Raw genomic sequence first — 26,045 nt, forward strand, 5'->3', positions numbered from 1 at the left:
TTATTTGCACAATACCCTTGTGAGGTAAATTAGGCGATGTCTTGATAAATTGTCTGAATCTGGTATGGCGTTCAGATCGCGATACTGGTTGTCAGACAATTTGAACTGGCAATGCATTGCGCCAGCTCAAATGGCCTGCGGATGACAAAGGCGCAGACAGACAGACAGACAGAGCCTGAGAAGGTTGTGGGCAAGCACCTTCTTGGGCTCCGTCTGCCTGCCTGCACCTTTCAAACGCCACAAGTCTCTTCATTATTTTTGCAACGAACAGTCCAATGTGACTTATCCTCTGGTATGAATATATTCGTTGTCCAATAGCTGTGAGGATGGAGTGAAGAGCCACTACTGCAGAACACCCCAAGCCCTACCTAGCGCAACCTGAGAACCTCTAAGGCAGGGGAGTCTAGCGCTGCTCAAACTCTGGTTGCTTCAGTTTAGAGCACACCCAAAGTGTGACAGTGTCACAGGATCACTGGACACAGTGCAGCTCATTGCTCTTTTGGCTGCTGCTCTGTGGGCAGCGCAAGCGCCTTTCAGAGAGAGTGAGTGATACAAATCAAGGCATCCAGGCCGTGTCAAACTGGACACACATGGACATCGAGGTTTTTTGTGGTGGCTTGCTCCAACAACTGCCCTGTGGCATTGAAAGCACTGGCACGATAACACAGACTTGTCCCTTTCTGCCTGCATCCACCCCAAAACCATAGCCGTCAACCTTCCCTTTTTTTGCGGGAAATTCCCTTATTCCAGCACCGTTTCCCGCTGCTTCCCGCTGCTATCCTAGATTGTTAGATATCCCGTAGACTGTCCCTGGGACAGGTGAGGCTGCTGATCCCTTATTTTCAAGGCTGCTGATCCCTTATTTTCAAATTTGAAAGTTGACAGCTATGCCCAGAACGCAACCATTTTTGAACCAGCTCTTGCATGGCACTACATTTGAAATTCAATTACTCTACACTGTTGAGCAGGCCAGCTCTTACCTGCCTCCCAGAGTTACTATCTAAGCTTAGTACTGATGGCGCCCAGCAAATAATAAGTGTGTTGCAAGCCCTCATATCAGATACCATCTAGGTATTGATGCACTGCAAAGATTACAGGGTGGATCCCTTGCCCAGGGTCATGGCAAGGATAAAAGTTGGGGGACCCACCTTGCAAGATAAGATGCAATACATACAGTGGTACCTCGCAAGACGAATGCCTTGCAAGACAAAAAACTCGCTAGACGAAAGGGTTTTTTGTTTTTTGAGCTGCTTCGCAAGACGATTTTCCCTATGGGCTTGCTTCGCAAGACGGAAACATCTTGCAAGTTTGTTTCCTTTTTCTTAACACCGTTAATACAGTTGCGACTTGACTTCGAGGAGCAACTCATAGAACGCGGTGTGGTAGCCTTTTTTGAGGTTTTTAAAGACTTTGGGGATTTTTGAAGCTTTTCCAAAACTTTCCCGACACCGTGCTTCGCAAGACGAAAAAAATCACAAGATGACAAAACTAGCGGAACGAATTAATTTCATCTTGCGAGGCACCACTGTCAATTAATGTAATACAAAAATTAAAAATTCTCACTATGGACTGAATCACCCCTTGCTCAGCAAGAGCAAAGGACTACCGCTTACAAACAAACAACCACATAGGAAACAGACAGTCACCCTGTACACTGATAAGGAGTTATAAAAAGCCCACCCTCCCACTACAGCCCAGCAGCTTCAAGAAAACACCCCATCCATCTTTGCTGCAATTACAGGACACCCACACTTGAAAGATCTTTATTTTTACCACCCACACACACACAGCAGCAGGACACAATCAGAGGCACGCGTTTCTCGCTGCTTGCTTGTGATGGAGGCAAGGACCCCGCAGGGCCCTGCCAAACAATTAAAAAAACAAAAACCTGTCAACAAGTGGCAAGACACGCATGCAACAAGAGAGGGCAAGAACCTGCTAAGCAATGAGCAAAAAGTTTGTTGTGGCGTCCTCCTCTGCTCCATCTCCCATCCTTCCCTTTTCACATACATATGTAAAAAAACAAAAAACAAACTGCCTTGTTGAACCCACCAGGTCAGATCTCCAACTACAGCTGGCCAGATGCTCCGAAAGCTCATTAGCAAGGCATGCGGGCAACAGGCGCTACACCAGCCTCATCTGACTCTCCTTTTGCAAGCAGAAACTCCTCTATCAGCATATCTTGTACTGTCCACCTTCCTTTTTCTGCTTTTTTAAATTTTGTTAATGCTACTGCCTCCTTTCCTCCCCCACCCATGCACTAGGGTTGCTGATGGGAAGCAGGAGGGATTGGGCAGATGGCAACAATAAGGGTCAGGGGCCGGAAACATCAAGGGAGACAATGGATTTCCCTCCAGTTTTGTTTAGTTTTCTCACACGTAAACACAGCATCCCCCCAACCGGGCTCACTGGTTTCTTTTTGTACTCGGGGGGGGGGGGGGGATCTGAACAGCTAGGATCAGGAGAAAGGAAAATTCCAATTACATGCAAGAGAAATCGACCAGGTGAGTGTCAGTTTTGGATCACACCTGACAGGATCTGAAAATGGGGCTAGTAGCTCTTGGTGTAAATCTGCAGGGGGGGGATATTTGGGGAGGGGCTTATTTCACTCTTCAGACCCCCAGCCAGTGAAAAACCTAGAGGGGGGGAAACAAAGATGATGGTGGCACTTTTCCCTCCATCCTTTTTGCTGGTTCACACACATACATGTCAATTCCTTGTGGTTTACAACATCCAGTGGTGCCTTGTATATGTAAACGAGCCATCCCGGTGGAGTAGGGGTAAATTTCCAAGGGCTCATCATGCCAGCCCCCACAGCCAGGCCGCTAAAGAGAGTCCAAAAAAAAAATTAGGCAGATGTGCTGATATGTTGATGCATGCACACAAACAAGATACACACCCAAAACACAGCAGCACATAGCACAATATCCAGTTTATTAGGGTCAGTAGACTGCAATCTTAAACACAATGGTGCTTACTTCTGGGCTGCCATAGGTTCAACTTGAAAAAACACATGGAGCTTCAAATGTAACCTGTAGCTTTTAATTGGAAATGCAAACCATCTTGCAAAGACTGTTACTATTTAAGTTGGTAGCACGAAAGGGAATAAATGGACAGCCTCCGATTACTATTTTTTCCATTCTCCCAATGTGTTCTATGCTCATCTCACAAACAATAGTAAAACTTGAAAGCCTCACTCATTTTCCAGGCCCCAGAAAGTCTGTAAATCATCCCGATATTCCAAAAGATGCTCTAGCAGATCACATAATCACTCCTGCTCTGGGGAAAAAACTGCCCTGGAATCAGTGGTCTCCCCCCCCCCCCCCGCCCAGTTGCAATCCAATATACCATTGGCTATCACAGTTCAAACACCATAAACGAAACGAAACTTTCATGTTACCTTCTAAGCAAGGCTTTTCAATTAAGGTAGCTTATGCATTCATCTGCCAATCACCAAATGCATCATGAAGGACAGAGAAATCAAGTGTGAACTGGCTTTCAGCCTATAAAAAGCAAAGGTAGCCATGTTGTCCCATAAGGGGGCGGGGACCAAAATCAACAGTTGGGCAATGTTTTCTGGCCCAATTGTGGATTTTGGAAGTTTTTTCCATTATAAACTGCAAAAGATGTCATTAGTCTGCTTCAGCTCTGATGGGAAAAATGCATTCCTGCCTGTGCCAGCACTTCACAGGATAAACTCTCTCACACACAGCAAAATGCGAAAGCGGAATATCTTCAGTTCAAGGACAATGATCCTGTACACTTCTGGCTTTTCAATATTCCTTAGTGTGTGCCTGAGTTCCAAGCAATAATGAAGGACTAAAATGTCAACGTTTAATCCCCAATTCCTATGCGTACTAACCTCCTGCATCTCTATTTCTACCCATCACAATGATGGAATCGCAAAGTGTCAGTGCCGGACTGCAAGGCTGCAACTTCTCCCTCTCTGGGGTAAAATACAAGATGCAAAGTTTAAAGGGGTCAGCATTCTTGGGCATCTGCCAATGCCTGCCCCGAGCCCCCCTCTCGTTACTTTTTTCTAACCCTTAAATCCAATCAGCGTGAGGCAGCTGGGTCTAGCCACCTTTCTGTTTCCCACAATGTCCCTGTCCTAGCATCACTCTGGTGCATTAGTAAAGCTGCCACCCCCTACTGGTAAGGCTACCAAAGATAAGTTTACCCAGAATCCGCAGCATTATTATTACTTTAAATCAAGAGTGGCAATACCCACTGGCATTAATCATGTTCAAATAACTGTGCACACATGGACACACACATTTTGTCAAATCAAAGCTGGCCCATTCTCATGTGCACTGCAAAATTACATGCCCCCCCCCCCAAACTTCCCGCAAATACAGTGGTACCTCGGGTTAAGAACTTAATTCGTTCTGGAGGTCCGTTCTTAACCTGAAACTGTTCTTAACCTGAAGTACCACTTTAGCTAATGGGGCCTCCCACTGCCGCCGTACGATTTCTGTTCTCATCCTGAAGCAAAGTTCTTAATCCAAGGTACTATTTCTGGGTTAGCGGAGTCTGTAACCTGAAGCGTCTGTAACCTGAGGTACCACTGTACAAAGTCATATTGAAGGGAAGAAGAAGGGCTGTAGCATATATATATATATATGCATGCAAAGATCTTTTCTGGGCTCTTTTGTTGTCTGGAAAATATTACAAATCAGATATTCATGCCAAGAACCAGAAATCCATCAGAATAATCTATGAAAGGAACATCAACAGCAGGAAAAGAAATTGTTAGGAAACAAAAAGAGCTTGCAAGCTGAAAGAACTTGGGAAAATGAAAAGTATTTCCTACTCAGTTGTGGACCCCACCCTGCCTGACACTCCTATATTAGGGCTGTGTTCCCTGCCAGAAATCCCATAATTAGTCTAGCATGAAAGGAGTTAAAAACTGCCTCACCAAAGCAAAGTCAAAACAGAGCATTTAGCAATAGAGACAAATTCTTCCAAATCCTCAAGCTCCTTGTCCCCTTGCTCTCTCCTGCTATTTTTAGCCTTGTGTTTTCCAAATGTGCCAAGTGTTCCTTATGTTATCACTGTCAGGGGCCCCCTTTTCCCACAGTCACTCGGCTCGCGCCCTGGGATGAAGCAAAACTACCCCTGCGTTCATGGTTTGGCCTCAAATGTTGAGGTGCCGTCATTACTTCATTGCGAGCAAAGGGCATTTCAGCAAATCCACATCAGCGCTATGATCACATTTATTTGACAGTTAATTCTAAATGCATGCATAACCCCGGTCAGCAACTCATTATTAACCTGGCCATGTTTTGAATTGTAAAGGGGTCATAGGAAGCTGCCTTATACTGAGCAAGACCACTGATGTATCTAGATCAGTATTGCCCACACTGGCTGGCAGCAGCTCTCCACGATTTCAGGCAAGGGACCTTCCCATTCCTATCTTATTCATTTATTGCATTGCATTGTATTGCACCCTTTTCTCCAAGGACCTCAAGGCGATGTATGTGGTCCCTCCCTCCTCATTTAATCCCCACAACAACCCTGTGACGTAAGTTAGGCTGAGAGACAATGACTGACCCAAGGTCACCCGCTGAGCTTTGTGGCCAGAGCTGAGATCTGAGCTCTGGTCTCCCAGGACTTTAACCACTACATCATACTGGATCTCTGGAGACGCCAGAGATCAAACCTGGGACTTCCTGCATTAAAAGCACTAAGTTGCAGCCTTCCTCAGGACAGCTGAAGAGCAGACACAGCTGCCAACTGAGTCATTCTCACACAAACTGAAGTGGCACAAAGGACTCTTCAACTCCCCACGAACAGCAACAGTGGTTTTGGCACAGAGGCCTCCCTCCCTGCTGTGTGCATCACAGCTATGGAGGCTTGTAAACAGCATCTTGTTCTCACAGCGGCCAACCAGATGCCTGTGGCAAAACCTGCAAGCAGGACCAGAGCACAAGAGTCCTCTCCCATCGTTTCCAGCAACTGGTCTTCAGAAGCATTGCTGACTCCAATTGAGGAGGCAGGAGGCAGAGCATAGCTACTGTGGCTAGTAGCCATTGACATCCTTCGCCTTTGTGACATTTGTCTCATCCCCTATTAAAGCCATCCAAGTTGGTGGCCATCACTGCTTCCCATGGGAGCTTGAAGCGTCTCCACCTCCATCGTTCTGCCCGGAAACTGAGGTCCAGCGCCGAGGGCCTTCTGGCGGTTCCCTCGCTACAAGAAGCCAAGTTACAGGGAACCAGGCAGAGGCACCCGCCCTGTGGAACACCCTCCCACCAGATATCAAAGAGACAAATAACTAGCAAACTTTTAGAAGACATCTGAAGGCAGCCCTGTTTAGGGAAGCTTTTAATATTTAATAGGTTATTGTATTTTAGTGTTCTGTTGGAAGCTGCCCAGAGTGGCTGGGGAAACCCAGCCAGATGGGCGGGGTATAAATAAATTATTACTATTATTAATATTATTATTTCTTTGATCCGTCCTGAATCTTCCAACTTTCATCTTCATTGGATGTCCATTGAATTCCAGAGCTACGAGAAAGGGAGAAAAACTATTCTCAATTCACTTTCTCCATTCCTTGCATAATTTTATAGGACTGTGTTCTATAAAACGTGTTGGATATGACTGTTTTAATAAAATAAAATAAAATAAGAAGACAATGCAGCACGGCCGAAGCCTTGTTTGCAGTCCGTGCTGGGAGCGATCGCTTTGACAGGGTTGGGCCTGCCCTTGCTCTCTCTCACAGCATCAAGTTCAGCAGAGGTCTCGACCGTGTGAAATCACCACGCAATATTTGACATCTGTCTTTGACGGCAGAGATGCACACAGCTGGGAATGTGGGCACCTCTCCCTTTCGGTTTCCTTTGCAGCCTCCGCAGCTGCGAGGCTTGAAGGACCGGCATGTCCTTCTTCTCTGTGGCGTTTTCTGCAATCTAACACAAAGGGATGCCCTTATGCCACATCTCCCTTGGCCAAGGAACTAAGGACAACAATGGGGCCTTCTATCTGGTGTCGGATCATAACGTCACTTCCGCCTCACAGGGTGGTGTGAGATAATTTAGCGGTTTTGCAGAGATGGCAACGTGCACTTAGGTCTGTGTGGGGAATCACGGCCCTCTTGGGCCTCATAATGAAGAACATTTCATCACAAGTTCTGCCACACAGCTGCACCTGTGAGGTAACATTCAGGGTGGTGATTCAGACAACCAAGTTAACCCCGGAGGTAACCAGATTGATTGTCTGTATGGGTTCTCTGACAACAAGATCAACAATAAGGCATTGTTTGGGCAGGCTCAGCTTTTCCCATGAGTGCAGCTCTCCATGGTGAGAAGTGGCACGTGCCAACATTCTCACTTCTGCTCCATCAAGCGATCTCCGTCCCATATGGAAGATGACATTCCAAACTGTCTGAGCTCAGATGCTACTGGACAGAATCCACTGTGGGCATCACCAAAGATGCACTCCAAAGCGAAATGGGCGAAGCAGGCCATGTGAATAATGCATGAGCTCATCTGGTAAGGGACGTCCTCTCCTTCCGATGGCCTGTCACATGTCTGAGCTGTCCTCTACTGGGAGCCCTCCTAGGAAAGCAAGCAGATCTGGGAAGCTCAATCTAATTATGAGGAGCTAATGAGAACCGACCTGCCCTTAAGATACCCAAGGCCGACTCCACGGCACTCGCGGTACAATCAGGGCACCTGACCTGGAATAGCAGGACAGCTCAGCAGGTCATATGGCCATGGAGCCCAACTTGATTAGTGCTAATTCAATTGTGCCTTGGCGCCTTTCTTAGGCCCACCAAGGTAGTAGTTCTCATCCCCTCCTTTCTTTCTCCCCAAAAAAGAATTATAATAGCAGTTATGTTTCAAGGTGCCAAAGCACTTTGCATACTTTCTCTCAAGCAATCTGCACAACAACCCTGTAATGTACAAACTAGTATTATGATCTCCACATTGCAAAAGGGAGGAGGTTGATCATGGCTTACTCAAGGCCATTTAGAGAGTCTGTGGGTAAGGAAGGGCTGCTAGGTTTTAACTGTTCCAGTTCCAGGGCCTTCAACACTCGCTCAACACACAAAAATTAAGGAACTTTAAGCTTTCCTTATTATTTTATCCTCATGCCAGGAAAAGCTTTGTTCTATAAACTTCTGTGTTGCTGTTAAAAACTGAGCTGAAGAGCTAGGAAAATGTTGGCAACCCTTCCTTCACTGGAACAGGAGTTCCTCCTAGCACTAACGCAAAAATTATGTCAAAACAGCTGCATTCTCACTACATAAAGTAACTGCACGGCAGTGCAATGCAGCTACTGGCCGTATCTGGCGAAATAAAAGGGAAATTTGGGGTTAGGTGGCACAAAGCAGGGCAGGGCATTGAAGGAGTAGCAAGGGGCTGCCACAGAGGATTTAGCAGCAGATCCTACATTCCATTGCTCATGGGAAAATATGAAAGTGGGTGATGGGGCAAGTCTTTATTTTGAAAAAATAACAATCTTCAGAATGCAGATGGTGTGATGGGAATGTTTCAGCTGCTGCCTTTCTCCCAGTCAGGCAGCTGTTCAAAAGTACAGGAGCCCAGTTAAGAAAGGGGTGGGAATATTGCAGTCAAACAGCAAAGGGGTAGTGGTGGTGGAATTAAGCGACGCAGTTAGGTAGCAACATTCCACCATCTTCCTTTCGCAGGGGATGCTGTGAGGCTCCATTATACAGAAACAATGCAATGACTCAAGGAATCACTGCTCTATACCGGGTGTCCCTCTCTTAGCCACCCACCAGCTGCCCATCGGAGATGTCAATAAGATAAGTAACTACACAACTTTCAGAAGACATCTGGAGGCAGCCCTGTATAGGAAGTGTTTAATGTTCGATGTTTTGTTGTGTTCTTATATCTGTTGGAAAAAGCCCAGAATGGCTGGGGAAACCCAGTCAGATGGGTGGGGTACAAATAAAATAATAATAATAATAATAATAATAATAATTCCCCAGGTAGGGCTGGGAAAGGCTTCTCTATGAAGCCCTAGAAAGCCTGCCTGCCTATTTACATAATTCTAAGTTAGATGAATAAGCAAACAGACTCTGTATGAAGGCAACTTCCTATTTTGCTTGCGACAAGGGCTGCAGCTCAGTGGCGCACGCTGATGGTCCCAGGTTTGGGCCCTGGCAGCATCTCCTACTGGACTGAAACCCTGGGGAGTTGCTACTAGTCAGTGAACACAATACTGGGCAAAATGGACCAACGGTCTGGCAGCTTTCTATGTTCCTATCTCCACCTTAGTGGTGTGACAGCTTTTAGACTGAAATGCGGTGTACACACACTTTAAATAAAATAAGAATGGCCTCTCTGGTTAAGAGGCCATCTGGCAGAGAGGAATAAGTAAGGGGTTTTTGTAATGCTTCGCACCCACCCCTTGCTTATCTCAGGGCTAGTAACCAAACCACAAGCAAAGGAAGTCTAGACTAGGAAAAACGGTGAAAAAGCAGCCCACAGATACCAAATCGCAGCTTGAGGGAATGCAGTACAAAGTGTTCTGTACCAGACACAGAAAAGCAGAAGTGTGTGCATTTTATTTATTTTTTTTTTTAAAAAAATCTCCAGCTTTCCTCCCTTTCTTTTAAGAAAACTTCAAAGGGCTTATCCATCCCCCTTCTCCCAACCCCAAGTGGGAGAGAAGCTTATTAAATCATGCTGGGACTTTGGGTGAGGACAGCTGGCCTTGAGTCTGGCATATCAGAAGAGCCTTTATAGAGAGAGGAGAGGAACACGTTAGCAACCAGCATCAAACACGCACAGAGAGTCATGCACAACACACCCACATAAGGGAGGCACGCTCTGGCCCCAGGCAGGCAACGCACAGAAGGCTACCTCAGCAGCCAAGTGAGATAATCTAGTCTGGTATTCCTCTACACCTCCTTGATGGCAGAACGAAAGCATTACATTGTAAAGTCAAGGCTTTCCAAAGATAAACAGCCTCCATCTGGAAGGATTACAAAGGGCCTGGGCCACGGAAGGCTTAGAGGACATACCGGTCAGCAAGCTAGAGAAGAACTTCTGTTGCCTCCCTCAAAACAAGAGCAGAATAGGAGCAGGGAAAACTCCCGATTTCACCTCAGTAAAATTAAGTCCAACGGCAGCTAAGGTGCTTCCACTCTAGTGGGATTGCTATCCGCCGTTCACCTTCCTTTCTTTTTTTGGTGACTCCAGGATGCAGAACCTGCGACCCTCCATCTGCTATTGTCCTTCAGTTCCCATCAGTTCTGACCGCTGGCCAGGCTGGCTGGTGCTGATGGGAGTTGGGAGGATCACAAGGTGTCCATCATCCCTGACAAGATACCGTCATACAGTCATTGCTATTGTGGATTTTCTGTTCTCAGACCACCTAAAGCCCAACTATTTTTTTCAAAAAAACAGAAGGCCACAACCACCATGGGTATAAAAGCCCTTAGGGTTACTCTTCCAACTGTTTAAGAGGTAGAGGTTTTTGATTTGGCTTGGTAAATCTGAAGAGGCAACATTTTCCAGGTCAGGTCACTTGGGAATAAGGATCTATTCAGTGCTATTTTTCTAGAAAAAAGAGGTGTCAAAACTCACCATAAACACCTGAGAGGTGCTAGAACTCAGTTCCAGTGAGTTCTGGCTGGGGAAAAAACCTCTGGATTTACTCCAGAGTTGAAATTGATCTTCCAATTTGTTTTCTCATTAGTGATTAGGCTTTATGGTTATCAGTGGTGTTGGCCTGTAGTTTAAAAGAGCAATATATGTGGGTCACCATGACCCGAATCAAGCCTTTGCAGTCTTCACTAGTTCCCTCTGCTGTCCCGTTTGCTTGAGAATAGTGAGGGTTACGGTCTGGGGCCCCACGTGCATAAGCAAAAACCGTGTAAGTGGGGAACAGCCTCTAAAAAGCATCCAAAATACCAATTTTCTCCTGCTCTCCGACTTTATCTCCACACAACTCTCTAGAGTTCAAGTTCTGGGGCTGGCTGGAGAACTCATGGAAAAGAGGCTGCTGCTGCGCTACCCCACAAGCCAGCTGCTAGGCAGGGAGGCTGAGCAGCCTAAACAAAGCCCTGCTGTACCTCCAGTCTCTCTGGGGCTTCCTTTGCCCTCACTGAAGTCCTCCAAAGGCTACAGGGAGAGTCTCCTCGTGATCCATGAAGACTCTCCAGCTGTCTCCCGCCATTTCCTGGTTTGAATCTATCAATTTGTTTACTTCCTGGCATCACACGTATACGTGGTCGCATGTGAGTCGGTTGTGCATAAGTGGGGGGACGGGGACGCCTGTATAAGGTTGTTTTTAAAAACAAATAAATGTTACTAGAGCAGCATCCCAGAATGCAGAAATTAAGCACAAGATGTTCCTCACCTTCATCTGCATGCCTGATGTCTTGGAGTAATTTGTGAGTCTTAGGTGAATAGTTCCCCTTTGAGATTAACTTGTATGACTAACTGTGGCATATGTTCTTAAACACCTGCAGGATCAAGGCCTTGTTTCCTAGAGTTGACAACCCAGCTATGAAATCTTTCCCCAGGCTAAACTTGCTCTGTTATATATAAATACAGCTTTGTTAATTTTAAAATACCTGTCTGCCTAGAGGATATACTGTATATATATATATATATATATATATATATATATATATATATATATATATATATATATTCTGGTGCTCTTTTTATTTTAAGAGAGGCAAATAAAATATAATTAGTTTTATGCCGCCACTCCTCTGTTCCAGGATGGGAAATTATTTCAGAAATCTGATCTTTTGCAAGAGATGAGAGGCCAAGGTATTATTATGGAAAAGAAAACCACACCTACTCACATGAAATATCACACTAAAAAAAACTGTTTGTTCACACATTGGAGGAGGTCACAAATGTAAGAATTGCCTTGATGAATCAGACCAAAGTCCATCAATGGGTATGTTCACACATCATGCGATAAGTCAGGGTTGCTGGCTTCTTGTGAATGACAGTGATTTGGGGAAGAAAATTTTCCATTGCTTGAATTTTGACACAGAAGATTTGCTATGTCTTAAGTTAATTCATAACAATGAATGGCTGTCAATTACAAATACAATTATTAGGAAAGATTAACATTTCCAAAGCTGCAATTAATGTTTTCCCCCCAGGTGATTATCACAAGAAGGATGTGAGTCAGCGTATATGCACAATTCTTCAGGTTGCTAAAACATATTGGTGTGCCAACCATTTTCAATTATTTGCATTTTCTTAAATATGAACAATGGAAGATTTTCCAAAAATCCCCTCACACATCACTAGTTAATGAGCACTACGGTTGTATACATAGTCCAATCGTTCCTGCTTTTTTTCTCCCCAGCACAAGCAGGAGAAATAAACCAGGAAACTGCATTTAAGATAGAGTCACTAGGATGTTCACATTTTGTTATTCCTTTAACAAGTCAGGAAGGCTCTCCAGCCAGCCTTGAGCCACGGTTTGTTATTGGCTTACAAATCCTAGCTTGATGGGGAGAAGCAAATCATGACATCAGGTCCAGATGTGACAGGAAGCCAAACTTAACTGCAACTTCTGGTTTTGTTTCTCTTGCTCATTCTAAGCAGCAAAGTGGGTATGATTTCAAGGAATCACAGGGCTGGAAGGCACCCCAAAGGCCATCTAATCCAACCCCCAGCTAAAGAATCCCAGGCAGATGGTCATCCAACGCTTGTTTAAAAACTACCACCTTCCAAGGGAGTACGTTCCACTGTCAAACAGCGCTTGATATCAGAAAGTCCTTCCTATTGTTTAGTCAAAATCTCACTTCTTGTCATTTGAATCCATTGGTTTACACCCAATGGATGTAAGCATTTTCTGTTTTCTGGATGTTTTCTGGAGCAGCAGAAAACAAGCATGCTGTTTTCCATGTGACAGCCTTTCTGATATTTGAAAATGGCTGTCGTATCAGCTCCAGTCTTCTCTTCACCAGCCTAAGCACACCCAACTCCCATTGGGTTTCATGTTCACAATAAACCAGGGTAAGCCAGTAATTCTGGTTTAGTGTAATGTGCAAATGTGGCAGTTCTGTATTCAACAGTAGATGCCAAATATATCTGAACACCTACAACAAGGACAGGAAGGCAACAGCCCTCTCCTATTAGCTGTCTCTGCACCTAGTATTCAGAGGTTTTTGCTACCTCTAGATCTGGACATTCCATATAGCTAGATTTTGGCTGCAAAACACAATAAAGGAACGGATAATGGGATGTGGCCATAGCTAACATCTACGTATAATACTCAGTAGATCTTTTAGAGGAAAACGACTGGGAGGCAATTATATGCATGTTGAAAAGGTTGTCATTTTTCCGAGATGAAGGATAAAAACAGCCGCTACTGATTTGCAAATGTTAAAGGGGTGTTTATTTTGAAATGCTAATTTTAACCACTGCTGTGGATGAGTTGCCAGCACACTGCACACACAGCATGAGGCAGGGTGTAGCTCAGTAGCAAAGCATCTGTTTTGGATGGGGATGGTCCCAGGTTCAGCCCCCAACTTCTCCAGGAACCACTGGAATCGATTCCTGCTTGAAGACCTGGAGAGCAGCAGTCGGACAGCGGACTAAGTCGCATTTAATTAAATGGAACTCACCTCCGAGCAGACCCTTACAACAATGCATTGTAAGCCCCCCCCCCCCATGTGTGCATTGTTAAGCAAACTAATAATTTGCTCCGGAGAAGAGAAGCAAGGAACGTCCAGCACGCATTGTCATTTCCTGACATTGAAATCCCAGCTAGGGAGTGGGGGCTTTGCGCCTACATCTGCCATTGGCAGGACTTAAGAAATTCGGCTTGTAACCATATGTCTGATTGTTTAAATGTCCCCAAGCTGAGCCTATCAGTCTTTTTTTTTTTTTTCCAAGCTCTGGAGGATTATACTTTGGAGACTCAAAAACGGCAGGGGAAGATGTGTAGAAACACGACAGCCTTAGAGGTGCGAGAAGAAAAGTATTTCCCCAAAAAACTTCGCAGTAGGGATGGTTTTGCAGTACCTTTAGTCACTGTGCAGGAAATAATACTTGGGAAGTCTGAGTAGACTTTGACTGGAGATCCCTTCAATAGAGGACGTGAAAACATAAGAAGAGCCTGCTGGATCAGGCCAGGGGTCCATGCAGTCCAACATCCTGTTCTCCCAGAGGCCAACCAGATGCTTCTGAGAAACCTGCAAGCAGGTTCTGAGCACAAGGGCACTCCCTGCTCCTGTGGCTTCCAGCAACTGGTATTCAGAAGCATACCTGCTTCCGACTTGGAGGTAGGGCATTGCCACTGTGGCTAGTAGCCACTGACAGCCTTTATCCTTCATCAATTTGTCTAACCTCCTTTCAAAGCCATCCAAGTTGGTGGTCATCAGTCTCTTGCGTGAGGAACTTCCATAGTTTAACTATGAGCTGCATTAAGAAGTACATTCCTTTGTCTGTTCTGAACCTTCCAACATTTGGCCTCGCCGGATGTCCCCAAATTCTAGCATTGCATTATGGGAGAGGGAGAAAAACTTTTCCCTATCCGTTTTCTCCATGCCATGAAGAATTTTCCTAAATAATAGGTTAAAAACTTCTCTTTTTTGGAAGTGGGGAGGCAGAGAAGGTCCTCCTTTCCTTTCACTCTGCAGTTTTAATATGAAATCTTAGGCGCAGTATCACGCCCAGAGCTCAGAAACGGCTCAAGCTAATGATATTCCCTGTCGCAAAGTGCGCCTAGAAAAATGGGAGTTTTGAACACTAACTGGGCAGCAGTGATGCTTGGGCATACATTTCTGATGCAGTTATGGCAGGGAAACAAAGTACAGACAACTTATACTTTCTTGTCCTCTTGATCAGCAAGGAACAGCCGAAGCCGCTCTCCATGCCTCTGAAAGCTCAGCTGCCACCTGCTTCTGCATTCTACCAATCACCCATATTTCAGAAGCTTTGACCATAATAATCAGAAAGCATTATGGGAAGTGTTTTGTCCGTCACAATGAACAAAAGGAGCTTCACATGAATGGCAAATCTGAGATGATGTATTTTTGCCACTTAGTAGCCTGAATTAATCAGTACATCCTCGTTCAGTATTCTGCAACACATTTCGCTATCGGCCTATGTTGTACTTTGGCAATAGTGCATTGACATTGTCTTTTCCAGAAGTGCTTGTGCTGGCTTTGGCTTAAACAAATAAGATACCTAGTGTAATTATTTCAATGGAATGATGTACCTATGATTAAATTACAGTTACAATAAGCCCCTTGCTATTCTACTTGTTTTGTTCGTCTGATAGGTCAAACGGCTGTGGCACCCATAATCTGTGAAGACAAGTGGCGGCAATCTCTTGTGAAGATTGTTTGGGTTGGGGATAACCTATGACGGAGTTGTTGTTTTCCCCTCCAACAGAAATATGCCTTATGCTTTTAATCTTCCTGCTGGAAGAGGAAACAGATTGAGAATGGAACCACGTTAATTAATTTTGTGTCTTTGCTTCATCAGCTTTTATGGGATGCAACTTCTAAACAAGCCTCCAGACAGCATTAAATGTTCAGCATCTCAGGCAGAGAGAGATTTAGTTTACCCCAAACCATTTTGCAACAAATGGTTTTGCATAACGGGAAGACGGAAGATGTGGGGGATTCTGAATCAGCACTTACTGGCCTATGGGAATCGAGTGTCCTATCTCTTCCCCCCACCCCAACCCCACACTACAGCTCACCCCTGCTTTGCGGGGTGGGGGTGGGAATGATTCACTGACATTCCTTGGATTAGTGGGGATGGGTGCAATCAGCTGTGAAACATTACTTCTAAATTTACAGCAGCATCCAGTTCTGCCTCAACACACATGCACAAAAATAAAGGGAGTTTGCAAAGAATGCCAAAGAAGAGATGCGGTTTGCTAAAGAGCAAAAGTTAGTACAAACAACTCACCATTGTTCTACCCCAGTGGTTTTTCAAACCGTGTTCCAGAGAATGTTGGTGTTGCTTGGCAGTGTATCAAGGGTTACTCAACAAGAAGATTAGTGATGGTAGACACCCTCCCACCACTGACTACAACGACTCATGCTCATTGTTACCAACCTATCCCAATACAGTGGTACCTCGGTTTCTGAGCATCTCGGAAGCCAAACATTTCTGTTTTTGAACACGCCTCGGAAGTCGGATGGCTTCCGCTGCATGTTTTTCAATTTTCTCAATGGACATTGCAGACAGCCTTTGCACCTCGGTTGTCAAATGTTTCAGAAGTCGAATGGTCTTCCGAAACGGATTCGACAACCGAGGTTCCACTGTACACAGTGGTTTGGCAATGTTGGGTGCCTTCTAGGTGCACTATTAGTTTGATGAGATCGATGAGGCCAAAAGGGAAACAGCGCCGGTTGTGACAAATACAGATCAGAATGGAAACTGCTGCCTTCTTACATCCCTCATGGCAACCCTTTGCTGCTCAGGAGGACACTGCAGCCTATAACCTTGATGGGTCATCACAAAGGACAGCTGTGAACAGAACTGGGGATTTCTAGTACTATCCAGAGAAACTCCTGACTGGGACGTGATGAGGGGAAAGTTGCCTTGAAAAGAGAAAATCTGAAAACCACTTTTAAAACCTGAAAAAGGGACGGCTAAATGGACAGCAGACGAGCCTTAAGTGAACCACAAGTGACCCGAATGAACTTGGGAATTGGAAAGAAGTATATTTATACTTCAAAACCTCACAGACTTTGTTTTGTTTTGTAAGCAAAGCAGCGGTTATTTATAGCTCAAATTATAAGCACGCCAATGGAATCATTAAGGAGGTAAACCCACCACCACTGGTATCCATCCAGACAATGCCACATTAATCCTGGGCAATATTAATAAAGACGGGTCAAAAAAAGAGAAAGGAATCAAAGTTCATAGCTGGGTCACTTGACTTTCAGCACAGAGAAGGAAAGAGACATGGGCAGTGTTTGCACACACTTACACACACCTCTCCACGAATCGAGGCATATTTGAGCAACAAAAAACAGTTGCGATAAATGTCAAGAGGGAGAGGCAGCTTGCTAGTATCACACATTCTTTGCCAACAGCTGTAGAGTGGACCCAGGCAAGAGGAACGCACAGATGCTTCTCTTACGGTTTGACGAAGTTGCTGGTTATTTACTGCTGGATGAAAAACACCAAATCCTGCCTAAAGGATGTTACTGAACTTGCCATTTGAAACGCCCAATTTTGGCTCCGCTCAATGAGTTTGTATTTGCATGCAACTGCCCTGGTTACTGCACATTAATGATGCATGCAGCTCCTTGCCCTAATGACATTCTTGGCATTCAAGTCCCCCTTCCCAATTGAGAAGTCTGAAAGTCTAAAATCTACAACCCCACAAAAAGCTAGACAGCTGGCTTGGAGCATTTGCTTGCTTGAACGACAGCTGGATGTTACTTTTTTTAAAAAGGGGGTGGTTGCAGGGACTCTCAAGATATTCTTACTATAATGCTACAAAAAGAACTTTGTAGGCACAAAACCCACTTGTGACTCTGAAGAATTTCATGACTCTCAACTATCTTAGCAGATCCATAGGATGCAAATCCTCACTGACGATTCTGTCCCAAGGTTGAGGAGTTGGTGGGGTTATAAGAAATTAGGAGTGCAGGGCAGTGGCCAAACAGCTGGTTTTAAGTATAGGACACCCCATAAAAATCACTACTTCGTTTAGAAGTTGTATGGAATGGGCTATAGCAAGTCACTCACTTTTTGGCTTGAATTATCTGTCTTGCGGTTATAAAGAAGCAAAGAACAGTAAAGCACTTTGAACATTGCGCATGTTGACTTGGAGATCAGTCTCACGGATTCAGTAAAATTTACTCCCATGGAGAAGAGGATGTAATAGTTCTAGTAGTACTCAACATTTTTAAAGAATCTTGACAGGGGAGAGACAGAATTTAGGTAAAATTCCAAAACCCACATTAGGGCTGTACTTTTTTGTCTGGCTGACCAAACTGTGACAGAATAATATATGCAAGCTTTCAAGTTCTCCAGAACTCTTAATTTGGCTAGGTGCTATATAAAACAAGGGTGAGATGCTGGAAAAGAATGTGACAATTGGAGCCATGGATGGCGTCTGCATTTAGTCACAAGATGGAATGTGGGAGAGGTAGCAGACATTCAACTGAGGCTCTGTTCAGCGCTTTGCAGAACCTGCTGGAAATGAGGAGCATACACTGGCTGATCCCCCATATGGGGTGGGTGGGAAATATATAAACCAGCTTCATCAGATCTAGCCTCATAACCCAGAATTCCTCTTGGACACGGGGACACAAACCCCTCCTCCACTTGATTGTTTTTATGGTTTAATATGGTTGTGATGGTTATGTATATGGTTATGTCTCTTTGTTCCCTCAAATTCCTCCTCAAAATCTGTTTTTTTCTGTGAATCCATAATCTCTATCCCAAACTAAACCCAAAAGCCATATGCATGGACCTTCTTCTATGTGAACTCATCTGATCCATTGAGATCTGAAACGTAGTGCCTTCTTCAGGAGCCCCACCTTAATAATAATAATAATAATAATTTATTTATACCCTGTCCATCTGGGCTGGGTTTCCCCAGCCACTCTGGGTGGCTTACAGCATATCTAAAAACAAAAAAATCAAGCATTACAGTAAGTGCCTACACTAGTATCCTAATTAAAAAATAATTATTTCACCTATTATTTTTAATGGTTTTGCTGGCTACCCGTATTTAAATTTATTTCAGTTGTTTTTATCAAGCTTCTATGTAAAGGCCCGCTGCAGCTATAGATTTTTAGATGATGTTGGTTACCTTATTGTTTTATTGCTGCGGTCTGTATTTTGCTGTTTTGATTATTAATCCTGTCCCTTCAATAGCACACTGTGATTTAGGCTGCAATCTTATGCATAGTTACTTGGAAGTAAAACTCACTGAACTCAGTGGGTCTTGCTTCTGAATAGACATGTATAAGATTCCACTGTTAGAGTGCTATTTGTTTTATCGTTGTAAACTGGTTTTTTAGACTGGTAAGCAGAAAATTAGTATACAGTATACCTATTTCAATTTATTACCGTATTTCTCACTCTATAACACGCACCAGACCATAACACGCACATAGTTTTTAGAGGAGGAAAACAAGAAAAAAAATATTCTAAACGAAATAGTGGATATATGATTTTTGCGGTTCATGCTGTGGCCACAGACATGTGATCTGACAGTGAGTTTGGAGTAGCACAATGCAAAAATCCTGAGGATCCATGTGGATCCATGCTTTGTAACCATGGAGGAGGGAAGGAAGGGGAACCATGGATCCTCTGCTCACGACTGCAGCAGATCCCCCCCGCCACCCGCAGGCATTCGCTCCATAACACGCACAGACATTTCCCCTTACTTTCTAGGAGGAAAAAAGTGAGTGTTATGGTGCAAAAAAATACGGTAATTTTCTTGGATTCATCCCTTATCTTCTCATTCCTCTCTGTCACTGTCCTCTGTTGGGAATGTAGATGTTTTATTTAGAATACATACATGTATAGTATGCACACAGATAATACACACAGACCCACATTTCTTGTCTTTTTGTCAGATTCAGTCTTCAAGGCAGCTAACAAAAAAGAATCCTAAATTCCAGAATTAACAAACTAAAAACCATTCAGTAATGTGGCATAGAATTATTGAGGGGGGGTTTCCCCCCCAGTCCTTTATTTTTCCATGGATTTTTTTCTCTCCATTTCATAAGGTCAGTAGTGACAAGGAAAGGCTTCAAATGCAGTATTAGACAACCGTGGTATCAGAATCTGTTTTGATGCAAACTGAAAATATTTTGCTGCAAATTACCCTAGGCAAATCATTCTAATTTACGTACACAGAGATACCCCCCCCCCCCGGACTTTTTTCCAATTAAAATTGGAAGATTCAGGGAATGCTCTGTCTCCAATATCCTCCAGGGCAGGAGCGATGATTCTAGCGAAATGCAAGTTTTATGGGAGAAGGTAGTTGTTTAGATAAACTGGTTTTAGATTTATTTAGAGCTGCATTGGTTTTATTTTTATTTATTTTATTTATTAAATTTGTATACTGCCCTTCATCTGAAGATCATGGGGGCAGTTAAAACTAGCACCTTTAATTGTGTCCAGAAAAAAAAGCTTGTGAAGATCTTCAAATAATGGCAAATGTGGGTCCCATGTTCGGTAACCTGCCTGACATTTACTGATGTTTGCAATTCACACTCTGAAGAGCTTAGGACAGGAACCTTTTAATGCCACACTGTAAAGAACCGTGAGTGCTGAATGCTATATGCGCCAATCTGGTATCAGTCAGAATTTTTATAACTTGTTCCACAGTCTGTAACAGACACATTTTGGTATTTCACAGCTGTTTTGCAAATAGGCTCAGATGTGTTATTTAAACTGTTGTTACTGTCCCAGACCAAAGGCATAATAGACTGTAGAAAGTGAAATAAAGTTTGGAAAAGTAGTATCAGAAGATCTTTGAGCGCTACCCTTCAAAATGCCTACTCCAGAGGGGCATTTCTTTGTAGAAAAAAACCTATGTGAGATTGTGTATTTTTCTGGCAGTTGCAAGAGAAGACGCACATTTGTGTGTGGTTATCGCAAGCAATAATTTACACAGGAGATAAGTATTACTTCCTACACAGAATGATTTCGATGTAAGAAGCAGGATTAAAAACACCACATTTATCTCTATTTTGCCTGTCTGTCTGGGGTTGAGGACACAAATGGTTGAGAGAGACCCCCCCTCCTCCAAACTGTGACTGCCACTCTCCAACTCCCTGGGGCCTTTATTAATAGCCAGACGACAAGCAAGTCCCAACTCATTCGTGAATGGAATTAACAAATGTTTTTGCAATTAAAGCTGCAAACATTTGCGTGGGGCTCCAGGAACAAAGGGTGTCTCTGTTGCCAAGTGAATAGGATCCAGTATCAACTCTGCCTGCCTGGCCAACCATCACATTCCTGATTCCCTCATCCTCTGGAAAGGTGGGGGTGGTGCTTGAGTTATGGAGAGAGTTTTAGGGAAGCAAGTTCCCTTATTTCTTATTGGGGTGGGGGGTGGGGTTCACTGTCATATTCTTCAAAGGTACCAAGACAAAAAACAAGTCATTGGATTGGGGAGGTGGGGAAAACACGCCTTCCCCTCTTATTTTATAATTAAATCTTGGTGTTGGGGTATTTGTGTGTGTGCATATATTTTGAATACACATACAAATTACATTGCAGCTGGGAGTAATGAGTGCTAATGCCAATTTTTAAAAGGGACACGAAACTTTTATAAAAATGGTGACCCACAATTTCCGTTTTTCTACCTGTATTGTACTAAAACAAAGTCTAGTCACTTCCATCATACCCCCTACCCCAACCCTAAAATAACTACAGGTAGGTAACCTGTTGGTCTGCCATAGTAAAAAAAAAAAAATCTTTCCAGTAGCACCTGAGATCAACTTGGTATGAGCTTTCGTGTGCATGCACACTTCTTCAGATATCTGTTTACTTGGATGGGATGGACTGAGCTAGGGAGAATCTTTGTTAGTACTTTAAGTGCAGGGGGGGGGGGAGAAACCCTTTCCCTTTTGTCTCAGTGTTTTTCAGATTATAAACCCAAGGACAGGGACTATCTTATCCTTGACATTTGTAAGCAGCTCTGGGAGCCTTTTGGGGGCAGAAAAACAGGATCAAAACACTTTAAATAGATAAACAGATTTTTAACTGTAATAAATATGCGGGGGGACAGGGGACTCTCAGCTGCGGAAATGTTTCCAAACCTTACACCTGGTTAACTTTTAAATACTTTGTTAGTACAGTGGCTTTTACTCCAAGGCTGCTGTGAGGTTCCATACCACACAGACATCAACATCTTATTTTTAAGTACGGTCTTAACAGCACAGAGCACCACCAAAAAAAAGGGGAAAGACTTTCTCTCACCACTTTTAAAAAGTGGGCTAAAACTTTCCCTTTCATCCCTCCCTTCTAGTTTGAATAAATGTTGCTGCCCTCTCCGTTGCAAAACTCAACGTCCCCCCCCCCACCCTAAAAAAACCCTCCCCAAGCCACACATTTGTGAATGCAAAAGCCACCCTCAATAGCCTCTATTGTCCCAGGCAGCCTTCGCTCCTCGATGATGGGAAGGGTGCAAAGCTCACGCATGCCCCCCGCCCTGCTTGCACAGCAGCCCGGCACCCCCGCCCCTTCAAATTTCCAACTCGTGGCTGCTGAAAACAATGATGGGCGGGGGAGGGGGCTGAAGTATGATCTCCCCACCCCGCTGCAAACCGCTCAGCCTCGTTATCCCCCCCGCAAAAAAACCGGGGTCCCTAGGGAAAGCCCGCGCGACCCGCCGCCCCCAAACCCCGGACCTCTCCCGCTCCCCAGCCGGGCGAGACTCACGGAACATGGGAAGCAACAGCAGGAGAAGGAGCGCCCGCCGCCTGAGCGCCATGATGGGGATGCAACTAAGCCGTCCGCCTGGCCGGGCCGGAGCTTGCGCATTCCCCGTCTGGCCAGGTCCCAGCGCCGGGTGGGAGGAGAGAAAGGGAAGGAGGGAAGGAGGGAGCGAGCGGGAGATGCCCGCCTTAGCAGCGCTCGGCTGCTCGGGCAACGGTTGCTAGGAGACGAGAGATGCTGGGGCTCCGTTGCCTCGGCAACCGCATCCACAGTCGCGCGTAGGGGCAGGAGAAGCCTGGAAAGGATGGGTGCGGCGGTTAGCTCCATGGGTTTGTTTGTTTCTTCCAAAGCCCCCCACCTCCCACAAGGAAACAGTTTGGGAGCCTGGGCCCTGGGGTCGCCGGGAGTAACGGAGTCGAAGCGAGTGGTTGAAGGTACCATCGAAACAATATCCAGGTGACAGGAGATGCTAGGTCCGCCCCAGAAAGTGACCCGGAACTTAGGGAAAGTAGACTGTGAGAACTGGTTAGGGCGCTTTTACAATTTGTTATTACGGGTACTAATATTAATCGTGCATGTGTAGAGTTAAAAAATAAATCACACACATGCATATTTAGAATAACACAAAAGAGCTTGTGTACTTGACTTGAAAATGTTTAAATTGTTTTTCTATGTAAAATGGTTGTTGCCCCCTCTATGTTTCATTATCCTTTGGTGTGGCATTGCTTTGAGATGCTTCATAGGAAGCAACTAATAATTGAAATATATTAGTTTGAATATCATCCTAAAACTTATTCCACAGCACCACAGGACCCTTTTCAGAAGAAATGAGATGTTTAATGTGGTTTAGTTAATTACTTTTATCTCACTTCTCTACACAAAGGGTGTTTCCAATGAGGAGCTTCATACTGCAAACAGGCCATTCAGATGTTGCAAACAGGTTGCTGTCAACGGGTGTGTCTCTGTGTGTTAACTAATCATCCCACCCACCTACCCACCCACCTTGATTTCCCTGGAAAGAATAATTCTGGATTAAATGAGGGAGTGGGAAATTACAGGCTGACATTTTGATGCCAATGATACCATCAAAATGGTGCTGCAAAAATAATAATAATTGCATCCTCGATAAGCACTGAGCTCACAGTAAATACCTATCTAGAAGCACCCAAATTATTCAAGAGTATCTTATAAAATAGAACCTGAAATATATACCATAAAAGAGCAACAAATCAGAACAAATCAATAAATCCCAATATGTAATCCAAAATACAGACCCAGTATTGTGGTTGGTAAAATGTTAAATTAAACATCTATACAATCTCAGAATAAGTAACAGGCTTCTATTCAGCAATAGGCATGAAGGAGAGTTGCATCTAAACCTGACTTTCTGTAAGAAGCACATATTTTTACAAATTATGGGTTGGTCACATTTCATATGTTCCTCATGTTTCATTTCCTAATAGATACTCATCAAAGACAACATAATGCGTCAAATGGCCATTTGGGACAGGAGTCCTATAGAACCTGATTTTTTTTTCTGTGTAGCACTTCAACCCTGCAATGTGAGAAACAATTCTAAAGAGTGACTTTGAGCATGTGCAGTGTGCCATTCTTTTAGCTTATCCTTGATTAAAAATAGAACTAATCATCACACATCTCAGTTTATGGAGAAATGACTCTAAATCAAAGGCATTATTTCTTGAAAGTCTTGAGGTCCAGCATATCTTATTTTAGAAATTAAGCATTGCTTACTAAGAATAAAATAGGATTTTATGTACCTGTCTGATAAAGAGGATCCAAATATGAATGGATGTCAATTAACAACTATAGTCTCAGGGAAAACAGACCTGATCATAAGGATGTTTTTATACCTCATATGATGAAATGAAACTATTCAGCCATTTTGTACAAGTTGTAATGGGAGAAGCAACATCACTTGGCAAGGGACTGACTATGGAGAACAAAGGAGAGAGAGAGAGAGAGATTCAGCCCAGAGACAGTTGAAGATAAAGCCAGGGTCATTTGCCTGTTCAACAGGGTGTATGATAACAATGTCAATGGGTAAGGAAAAAATATGAAGAAATGAGAGCTAGGGAGGAAATATTATTAGCTAAGTCTTACATGCAGATTTCCACTTCTCCCATCATGGATATAAAACTTTCAAATAAACAAAATTAAATAAGTGTAAGGCTGCTGGCCCTTAAAATCTCATCAAATATTAAAAAGTTAGGAACTGTAGAGAAAGATTAACAAAACTGATCTATTTTAGTTGCGTCTAACATGCAGTTCCTTACAGGGTTAGGTATACAATTACAGGCAGCAATAGTCATTTGCATCCCAAAGACCCACTTTTTGGAGTACAGACAGTGTAAACACATCTGATCTCAATGTTTACAAGATCTAATGGCGGAGCTAAGACTGCATAAACGCTATTCTGGCTCTTGTCCACAGCACACACAAAAATGGACACTCCAGAATTATGATTGCACAAAGAAATGAGCAGATTTTGGCTAGAGGCTCTGCTGCACCTCAAGAGCCAAGAATTAGAAAACTGTCCATTTGGGAGAGCTGTTTTCAAGTCTTTCCTCTTCCATATGCTCTTTGTGAGGTCTTGGACAAGTTGCTATCTCTAGACCTTAGTTTCCCATCTGAAAAATGGTTTGCAGGTTTGTTGCGAGGAGGAAACATGACAGAGAGTATTGCAATTCCATCTGAAAAATTTAAAAAAGCAATGTGCGATAACAGTACCAAAGAACTCATTTAAACTAGCCATAAAAAAAAACAGCCAACTCTCTTCCCTGTGATCTCTCTCTCTCTCTCTCTCTCTCTCTCTCTCTAGGTGTAGATTCATTGGCCACAAAAGGGGGAGGAAAGAGTTTGATTTGGTCAACTTTCTGTAGACAATTGTTTTCTGGTATTTGCAGAGAATTATTGATAAGACTAAGCCAAGAAGTGCCTCACAGTGGCAAACTGAGTTTCCTTTAAAGTTTTGCTGCATACACTGCATTGTGATGGCTTCCCATCAGCTTTTTTATGGCTAACTGAGGTTTATTGAGGCAGCATCAGACTTCTTTTCCATCTGTGTTTGCTTTCATACTCCACTTGCAAACTGAAATCTCAGTTCATGATAATCTACACGATGAGGCCCCCCTTTCTTCCCAACCCTATACTGCATATAACACCAATGTCTCACAAGAAATGTAACTGAAGAACCTGAAGAAGGAGACAATGCATGTGCTTTTGAAAACGAGGGGAAATTATTATTTTTTTAAGAAGAAAAGGAGTGTGTGGCAGCCCCCAGTATTTAAAGAGCCCCAACCCCTATTACATCATTAGAACCAGAACATAAACCTATGAAACTAGAAAAGAGCAAAAAAAAATCAAAATCAAAATATCAATGTTTGGTCCAGATCCTAGGTATTGCACCCTCACTAAAGGAGACTGTATGTATGATTCTCTAAATGATTGTAGGATGGTGTGTGTACCTGAGCTTATGGCCTCAAATTCTCTTTATCGTACATGCTTTATTACAAAAATGATGACTAGACTACTGATCCTAAACTGAATAGTTAGTTGCCCAACCACCCCCTCCAGAACCCACTGCTCTCAACTGACTCTCAACTGCCTCACATTCAAACTCCCTTTCAAATCCTCATCCAATCATCACTCACCACCAGAATTCCACAATCTCTCTTTCCCCCTCCCTCCCTC

At 43.8% G+C, this 26,045-nt stretch overlaps 1 protein-coding gene across 1 annotated transcript in view; it reads right to left on the reverse strand.

The window, feature by feature from the left end:
• The window catches only part of JAM3 (junctional adhesion molecule 3), a 39,843-nt gene extending 17,362 nt beyond the window's left edge, over nt 1–22,481 (reverse strand). The window contains exon 1 of the mRNA XM_028708727.2: nt 22,338–22,481. Within this exon, the coding sequence (XP_028564560.2) occupies nt 22,338–22,389 (52 nt within the window). The 5' untranslated portion in view covers nt 22,390–22,481. The remainder of the gene's footprint in view (nt 1–22,337) is intronic.
• Between the last annotated feature and the right edge of the window lie 3,564 nt (nt 22,482–26,045).

Source organism: Podarcis muralis, chromosome 15 (assembly GCF_964188315.1).
Source record: "Podarcis muralis chromosome 15, rPodMur119.hap1.1, whole genome shotgun sequence".
NCBI classification, from domain to species: Eukaryota; Metazoa; Chordata; class Lepidosauria; order Squamata; family Lacertidae; genus Podarcis; species Podarcis muralis.